This window comes from Panicum virgatum, chromosome 1N (assembly GCF_016808335.1).
Source record: "Panicum virgatum strain AP13 chromosome 1N, P.virgatum_v5, whole genome shotgun sequence".
Lineage (NCBI taxonomy): Eukaryota > Viridiplantae > Streptophyta > Magnoliopsida > Poales > Poaceae > Panicum > Panicum virgatum.
The window spans coordinates 50918509-50927478 of record NC_053145.1 but is presented as its reverse complement, the minus strand read 5'-3'; the positions used below and the strand labels follow the sequence as shown (position 1 = coordinate 50927478).

Genomic DNA, 8970 nt, shown 5'->3' with positions numbered 1-8970 from the left:
GCTGCGCGGGACGACTGCGGCGGCATGGAGGAGTGCGTGGGCGTCCTGGTGGAGCAGATGTCCGCGGCGGCCGACGTCGCGGACGCCAGGGGCCGCGCGTCGCTGATCCTGAAGCTGATCGAGGGCGCCGTCGCCAACCGCGCGGCGGCGACGGCGGAGGTGCAAGCGGCGGCGCTGCTGGAGGAGAACACGGCGCTCAAGGCGCGGGCGGAGGAGCTGGAGCGCGACAACGGCGTGGCGGCGCAGCACAGGCGGCAGGAGGAGCTGGAGCGCGACAACGGGGTGCTCAAGCGCGGCGTGGCGACGCTGCACCGGCGGCACGAGGAGGCGGAGCGCGCGGCGGCGGAGCTCAAGAAGAAGGTGGCGGAGCTGGCGGCGGCCAACTACGCGCTCGGCGTCCAGGCGCGCGGCGCCGACAGCTGCCGCTTCCAGGTTTTCCGCGGCCCCGACGTGTTCTGAGGGCCGGCGAGCAGCTCGACGAGATCGCCCATTGCTCGCTCATCTTGGTGGTGTCATCATCTACGGCGTAGGGCTAGTGATCGTCGTTAGCAGCAGGCCAGCAGCATGTCGCTGGCTGAACAGACCGATGCAATGTAAACCTTAACACCAAAGGCTTTGTTCGCTTTGGATTACTATACCAAACTCGAAGCTTGTTTTCAGGATCTTGAGTCTGTAGCAGATCAGATAGTCAGTTGAGACTTCAGACAGTTCTGGTTTCAGTTTGCTCGCACTCGCAGACAATCACAAGATGCAACAGAGATTCAGTTCTGTATCCCCTTGTAAGAAAGAAGAAAAGGGCAATTATGTGCATTGGTATTTTTTTTAAAAAAATTTGTGACTTTACATCTGAAAGCAGCTCAGATCTACGGCTTAGGGTTAGTGATCGTGATTAGCAGAGCAGCACCATGTTGCTGGCTGAACAGACCGATGTAATGCAAACATAACACCAAAGGCTTTGTTCGCTTGGGATTCGCCGAAAGGGTAGGCAGACGTGAAGAGTCGATGCAAGATTGAGAGTCGAATCTCTCTCTCTCCTGCTATGGTTCGGCTGCTCCAACGGTGAAGATTCGTTTTGAGGAACCACATCACACGATGGTTCGATCACTGGAGTAGTGGTTTTGGAATTTTGAAAGGGAATTTTTTCACATTTGAAATATAAAAACATAGTCTAATCACAAAAATAATTATAAATCTCGTATGTAAACTACGAGAAGAATCTAATGAGCCTGATTAATTCATCATTAGTATATGTTTACTGTAGCTTTATGTTTACTGTCTGTAGCAATTTAATGTCTAATCACGACCTAGTTAGGTTCATTAGATTCGTCTCACGATTTACAATCCATTTATGTAATGCGATTTTTTTACTACATTTAATACATCATGCAGGTGATTTATAATTTTTTTGGAATTTTAAACTTCGAATTTAAACAAGACCAAAATATTCTACCATGCATCGAACCCACGACTGGAGAAAACATAAACAGTCCTATAAACTGTCCTAAAGAAGCCTGACAGGCGGCCCAGTCCACCAAAAAAACCCCCTCCAAACCCCACGCGAGCCAAGCCCCCGTGGCCCGGTGCCCGCGCGGCTCCGAGTCTCCGACCATCCGACGCCACCAAACCACGCGGGCACGATGCGCTGCTCGCCTCAGCTCTCCCACCGCGACTTCGTCGCCGCGCTCTCCCGCTGCTCCACCCGCGCGCACCTCGAGCAGCTCCACGCCCACGCCTTCGTCGCGGGGCGCGGCGCCGCGCAGCCCACCACCTTCCACCTCCTCCGCTTCGCCGCGCTCCGCCTCTCCTGCCTCCCCTACGCGCGCCGCCTCTTCGACGCCACGCCCCACCCCAACGTCTTCCTCTACTCCGCCATGCTCTCCGCCTACGTCTCCTCCGCCGCCTCGCACCATTCCTCCCACGCGCACGCCCGCGACGCGCTCGACCTCTTCCTCCGCATGCTCCGCCGCGGCCGCCCGGCGCCCAACCAGTTCGTGTACCCGCTCGCTCTCCGCGCCGCCTGCGCCGTCGGCGTCCGCCTTGTCAGGTCGATCCACTCCCACGCCTCCAAGAGCGGCTTCTGCGAGTACGATGTCTTGATGACCTCGCTCCTCGATGGCTACTCGAGGTACGGGATGATGGCCGACGCGCGCAAGCTGTTCGACGGTTTGACGGATAGGAACGTGGTATCTTGGACAGCGCTGGTGTCCGGGTACGCAAGGGCCGGGAAGGTTGGGGATGCGATCGTGCTCTTCGAGCGGATGCCTGAGAGGGACGTGGCTGCATGGAACGCAATCATCGCAGGCTGCACTCAGAACGGGCTGTTTATGGAGGCTGTTGGGATTCTGGGGAGGATGGTGGGCGAGGGGTTCCGGCCAAATGCAACCACAGTTTCTTGTGTGCTATCTGCATGTGGGCATCTTGGGATGCTGAAGATTGGGAAGTTGATCCACTGCTATGCGTGGAGAACCTGTTGTTTTGGCTCATCCGTTCTGAATGGGTTGATTGATATGTACGGTAAATGTGGGAATTTAATGGGGGCAAGATGGATCTTTAATGAGGTTTCAGACAGAAGCCTAACCACGTGCAATTCTCTGATCAATTGTCTTGCACTACATGGGCGCAGCAAGTGTGCAATCGCTGTGTTTAATGCGATGAGGGATGAGGGAGTTGAACCTGATGTGGTTAGTTTCGTCGGACTGTTGAATGCATGCACTCATGGAGGATTTGTTGATGAAGGCCTTAGATACTTTGAATTAATGCAGCATGAGCACGGAATTGTGCCAGAGATTGAGCATTATGGGTGTATCGTTGACCTTCTTGGCCGGGCTGGACGATTTCAGGATGCACTGAATGTTATCAACAATATGAGGATCAAATCAGATGAAGTCATATGGGGGTCATTGCTAAATGCATGTAGAATACACAGACAACTAGAACTGGCTGAGCTTGCAATTCGGAAGTTGCTAGAGTTAGATCCAAATAATGCTAACTATGCGGTGATGCTGGCAAATGTATACAGTGAAGGTGGCTTGTGGGAAGAGGTAAGGAAAGTAAGGAAGTCTGTGAAGGAGGAGAGTATTGGCAAGAAGCTGCCTGGCTGTAGCTGGATCGAGGTGGACCGCAAGACACACCGGTTTTACTCTGGTGATGATGCTCATCCTGAGTCAGAGGATATATATGATACTCTTGATAATTTGGCAGCCTCAATGGAATTGTGACAGAATATACTGCCTGTTAGCAAGTGACAAAATATACTGCCTGTTAGCAATGTTTCCAGAATTTTACATAGCTGGATCACTCTCATAATTTGGCTTTATTATTGGAAAGTAATGCGCTTAACATCTGTGCGGTAAACAAAGTGGGCTCCCCTAAGTTAAGCATTTGGCCTAGTAACACATTTATTGGAGATACCGGGATACACAAGGTGTTCCATTAAAGCCTTTTATCAAGCTACTTGATGGCAAGAGGTAGTTCTAATGCCTGAACTGGACTGAACTTATGTTCAGGATTTTGCGCCTTTTTCTGTTTCAAAATGCCATCATTAATGCAAGAAGGTATGCATACATTTTCATGTGATCACATTGCTTATTCAAATAATCTATTTGCAAAGATACTTTATTTAACTTGTCGATTTGATGCTAGAGTAGGTGTGCTTCTATCAGTCCTATATGCAACCCACATCTTGATGAACTTTCTATATCCCATTTTCTCTTTCTTTATTGAATGGCCATTGACCCAACTTTTTTATGTCACCAATCATGCTGTCAGTGTGGGACTGTGGATTCTCTTGCCTGACATGTATTTTCTTTCCCCTTGTGACCATTCTAATTGCTAAATTCCCCACCTTGCCAAAAGAAATGGGGGTGGCAGCTAGCCTGTTGTCTTCTACTTATTAGTAGTCACATTTTTATATGCCAGCTAGAAATGTATAGTTGACCCCCCTTTGATATGCACTGTTGCTTGCAAAAGAAACCATATGACACGGAAACAAACAGATGGTAATGAGGACAGGCCAGGATTGGTTGAAGCTAACTGTGTACAGTGTGCAGATAATTATCTTTGAAGAAAAATAACAGAATTCTATTCTTCCTTATCTTTCCTAAGGCGCAGGTGTGTTCTCAGTTCTATGCCAAAGTGGGGTGGGATATAACTAGTAGATTAGTGCAGTATTGATACATTTTGTGTGAAATAACTGAAACAAACTAGAGGGTATTGTGGAAATACCAGTAGTATGTTTGTCTAATTATTTGTACTGTCAGTAACTCAGTATAACAAATTAGCATGCAGATCCACAATGCTGTGAAAATATCTTGATGCTGATAAAAATAGTTAATGTCTCTTCATAGTTATGCAGATCCTGATGAGAATGGAACATGGGATGGGTAGATACTAATCAAGAAAAGTACAAAATTCAGAATGGGAATCTGAAGAAGAGCCTTGCATTTGCTGATAGTTTTTTTTTTTTTTTTGTGAAGGGAAGGGAGACTTATATTAAATCTTGACAAAGTACATCCCCAAATTACACATGAAAAAATCTGAAATACAAGATACATAATATTCTATCCAGATTCTTCCATCGTTTTCTTCCCCAATGACTTCCATCGAATGTCGAAGCCAAAATGCAGTCCTTATGCCAAATCCGATGACCAACCCCAAAACATTGGACATGCCGCAAGACCCAACGCTTCAGAACCAATCCAAAACGCATCTAAATCGCTGAAAGAATATCGGCGGTTGCATCATCGGGTATAACATAGGATGCAGATTTATCACCTTCAAAACTTGGTTTCCTCTCCGCGACCACCGACGGTGAGATCGTTGACCCGGAGTCGTTGTCTTCGTAGGGGGCTCCCAGAAGGACCCCTCCCCTTGCAGATAATGGCCACAAATTGGCCGCCTGCCGATGAAATCGATGCTTGTAACGACGATCTTGTCGTGGTAATCACCAAAGTCATCGCAGATCACACAAACCCGGTCGAAAATCATATGATTTCACCGGAAATTTATTTAGCAAACCCTAAGACACTATAAAACTAGGAGAAAAGGAAAAGGGTGGGTCCCCTCCCCTTCTCGTCTCCGGCAGACACACCGGAGAAGGGAGAGGGGACCGAGCCCTGACGGCGTAGGCGGCGGCGGTGGAGGGCAGGAGCGGTTGGGCTTTTCCGTGAGGGCCGGAATCTGTCCAATATGCATTTGCTGATAGTTAAGATACATATTTTTATTATTTGCCGCACCGGTTAGTGATTACAGCTTTGAGTCTGAGATTTCACAACCAGTATATAGTGGAAATGACTGGAGCAAACTAGAAAGATGTTGTCAAATTATTTGAACCATTAGTATATTTTTCACATTCATTGTACTGCCAGTATACCAAATCACCATTCTTGTAACTGTCTTTTTGCTGGTATTCTATATCTGTCCGCATTTATTCAGATCATATGAGAACAGAACATGGGAAAGGTAGAGCATGAAAAATGCAAAATTCAGGATCTGAAAACTAGAGGAGCGTTGCAGTTGCTAATGTCTGAAAGATGTCTTTCACCACATGTGTTAGTGATTACCCTTACTTCTTTGAGCCTGTCCTTCACAAGAGACGTTGCTCAATCAGTGTTTAGATGGATGCCTGACCTAGAAACCTTGTTTCATTTAGGAGTGTTTGGTTTGAGTTGTGACAGGGTGATCGGTCATTTCATCCAAGCTCAACCTTACCCATTTTTTTTTGTTTGAGGAATGGAATGGGTTGATCCACCACCTCATTTGTCACAAGCATATTGTTAGTATGATTTGCGGAATTGTGTCATCGCGCTCAAATCCATGCATTAATCCCTCAAACATAGTACAAAACACTTTAGTAGTGAACATGTTGCCTAGGGATGTTTATTGCAGTTTTGCGATCGAAAGGTGTGTTGCATGCATGCATGCATGCTAGTGCACATCTTTGGAAGGTGGAAAGCTCATGTCTTCGGGTATTTGATGATATGATCACCAGGCCCCAAGCGAGCAAACTGTTCAACCTGCAGTTACGCACGCAAGTTTACTCTCATCTCGTCTTGGCACTTCCTCAACTTGATTTTATCTCGCTTTTGGTATTACCATAATTATGTTATTGTTCCGTAGTCTGGTTTTAACAAAACCCATATGCTCAGTGCTAATTAACAATCACTGATATTTAGAATGACCGATGACCTTGCCTCTCAGCACTATTTAATTACTTTTGCCTCATTTTCTTGGACAGAGGAGTAAAAAAGGAAATGTGATGGGGGAAGCTGAAGATGGACCCAAGAAGATTGCCATGTATTTCCATTTACTGGCACAGAATGTATGGAATTTGGTTGCAGGTATGGAATTTGGTTGCAGATGCTTCAGCATCAAACATGCTGTGCCCAACAGAAACTTTGGACTTGCAGCTGTGATAGCTGTCCAGTAAACGTTGGAACGTAGCATCTGCAACCAAATGGATGCATGCATTTTTGATGTACAGCTTCTGGTGTTTAGTAACGTTGGAAGTGTCAACACATATTTCTTGGAACTTGGATGAGCTGTGGTGCCATTGTCCTAAGAATAATACTTGCGCCATATCTGCTTTATTTTTTTTTAGCTTAGCTGGTGGGTTCTCTTTGGATTTATCCTACTGTCCCCAGTCTTTCCCTCCGATTCAGGACTTCTCGTGTTAACTTATTTATCAATTCATTGTTTTCTTTCTTGAAGGGTATCGATTCATTGTTGGTTCATGTGTTCCCATACATGGATCTTGTCTCCACAACTTGGTAAAAAGGGATTCTTGGACTGAAGAGGATGCTCGTAATTTCCAAACCATCCAGCTCGTATATTGTCACATGGCTAGATCAGGGTAGTAAGAACAGTGGCAAACGGCCGCTGTACGTTGCCACTGCAGCCCTGCCAGCTAAGATGGGAGGTTGAAAAGGATGGTGCAGGTTATTGGAACAAGCATGCAAGGTGCAGCGACATGGACCGACGATTTGGAAAGGGAAGAATAGAAGTACGCTATCGTCTTGGTCTGGAATAACTCCAGTTGCTAGCAGTATGTGCCATCCTGAGTCCTGACCACCCAAAACCAACCAAAAACTTTGGTCAATCGCAGCATTCGAGCCCGTCCAAATAAAGGCGGGATAAGTGACTGGACTGATACGCAGTCATGTCTTGTGCTCTTATCTCAGCAACTTTTTCAGGACATCCTGATTATGAGTTGTTTACGGTGATCCGTTGGTGGTAGGATGGATCCCGTGTCTCCAGTTCACGGCAGCATGACTGGGACCTGTGCGAAGCAGGGATGCCGTGAAGATTCTCCAGAGGTGGTCCTGGGCTCATGGCTTCCATGGACACAGCGAGGACGATGATGGTGGATCAGAAGCTTTGGAAGGACGGCGGGATGCCGGGATATTCTTTCTTGGAGCAATTCGGTAATGCAGAGGAATGGGATCACGCCTCTAATGCCAGCGTTTCGTCCTCGAAGAATACTAGCAGTCTTTCTTATAGAACCCCCCCCCCCCCCCCCCCCAAAAAAAAAGGATCAACCTGTATCGATGAATGGATGAGCCATCCGTGCAAATTAACACGCCAAACTCCAATGATTGAGGTCAAAGGAACGATGAACAATCTTAGACAAGGAGTAATAGTATATCTCTTTGTTGTTATACAATCTTGTGTAGCATCATACGGTGGGTTTCTTCGTGCAGTCTGCACGGGTATGTATGTGTGCTACTACTATAGCGGCTGCCGGCTGGCACCGCGTCGCTAGAACTCGCCGCTGGGCGCGCTGGCGATCTGCGAGGTCTGCACACCCTTGGGCCTGCCGCTCGGGTCCTCGTCGTCGTGGTACGCGTACGCGAACCCGCCGTGCCGCGTCTGGTCCATGCCGGCCATCTCGTCCTCGGCGGAGACGCGGAGCAGGCCCATCTTGTTGAGCGCCAGGAACAGCGGGGCCATGGTGACGCTCACCCACGCCGCGATCACCAGGACCATCACCACGTTCGCCGCCAGCAGCCGCCCGCCGCCGCCCATGAAGAGCCCGTACGGCCGCCCCGGCGCGCCGTAGATCTGCTCCACGTACTCCCTGCGCGCGAACAGCCCCGTGAAGAGGACCCCCCACGCGCCGCACCCGCCGTGCAGCTGCGCGGCCTCCAGCGGGTCGTCGAACAGGAGCCTCGCCGCCAGCGCGTTGAGACCGATGAGCACCCACGCCGACACGAACCCGCAGATCACGGCCGCCCAGGGGTCCACGACCGAGCAGCCGGCGGTGATCGCGGCGAAGCCGCCCAGGAGGCCGTTGCAGACGTCGAGCACGTTCCAGTGCCCCGTCTGGAGCCGCTTGCCGAAGAGCGTCGTGAGCGCCGCCGTGCTGCCGGCGAGGGTGGTGGTCACGGCGGTGCGCCCCACGGCGGACCACTGCCCGTGGATGCTGCCGGCGGGGCCGTAGCTCTTGAGGATGGTGAGGAACGACCCCGGGTTGAAGCCGAACCACCCGAACCACAGCAGGAAGGTGCCCAGCACGACGAGCGACGCGCTGTGCCCGCGCAGCGCCACCGAGCGGCCGGCGTGGTCGAACCGGCCGATGCGGGGGCCCTCGATCAGGGCGCCCCAGAGGCCGGCGATGCCGCCGACCATGTGGACGACGCTGGACCCGGTTGTGACAGACCCGCCGAGTTAAAACGTTTAATTAAGCGTAACGGCAGCATCTGACATATTCTTAATTAAGTGTAACTTTACAGTCTGTTTCCAACCCACAGGCCGATCGAAACACACCAGAAGTCCCGCACGAAGGCGAGCGCAGAAGGTACCAGCAATATGAAAATATTACAAAAATAGTAAATGATATTAAAGCTTTTACAAAACAGCTTTAAATTTAAACTTTGCAAAAGAAAAGATAGCAGCGGAAGAGAATCTAACTTACAGAGCTTGTTTAATAAAGAATAAATTAAATAAATTAAATAATTCGAGAACTACCGAGAC

At 49.4% G+C, this 8970-nt stretch overlaps 2 protein-coding genes across 4 annotated transcripts; one reads left to right on the top strand and one right to left on the bottom strand.

The window, feature by feature from the left end:
• The first annotated feature begins 1573 nt into the window (after window positions 1-1573).
• LOC120656479 (pentatricopeptide repeat-containing protein At1g33350-like) lies at window positions 1574-7497 on the top strand. Of its 3 annotated transcripts, none has more exons than XM_039934577.1 (3): window positions 1574-3554; window positions 6236-6319; window positions 6709-7497. In XM_039934577.1, the coding sequence occupies exon 1, from the start codon at window positions 1638-1640 to the stop codon at window positions 3216-3218; it is 1581 nt and encodes a 526-aa protein (XP_039790511.1). In that variant the 5' UTR covers window positions 1574-1637; the 3' UTR covers window positions 3219-3554; window positions 6236-6319; window positions 6709-7497. The 3 variants fall into 3 exon arrangements, with proteins under 3 accessions (XP_039790511.1, XP_039790510.1, XP_039790509.1); XM_039934576.1 differs by having other exon boundaries at window positions 6236-6606; XM_039934575.1 differs by having other exon boundaries at window positions 6236-7497.
• A 258-nt stretch (window positions 7498-7755) lies between these two features.
• Window positions 7756-8625, bottom strand: LOC120653633 (ammonium transporter 1 member 2-like). Its single transcript, XM_039931333.1, has one exon. It carries the CDS (start codon window positions 8623-8625, stop codon window positions 7756-7758), a length of 870 nt encoding a protein of 289 aa, XP_039787267.1.
• Window positions 8626-8970: the final 345 nt, after the last annotated feature.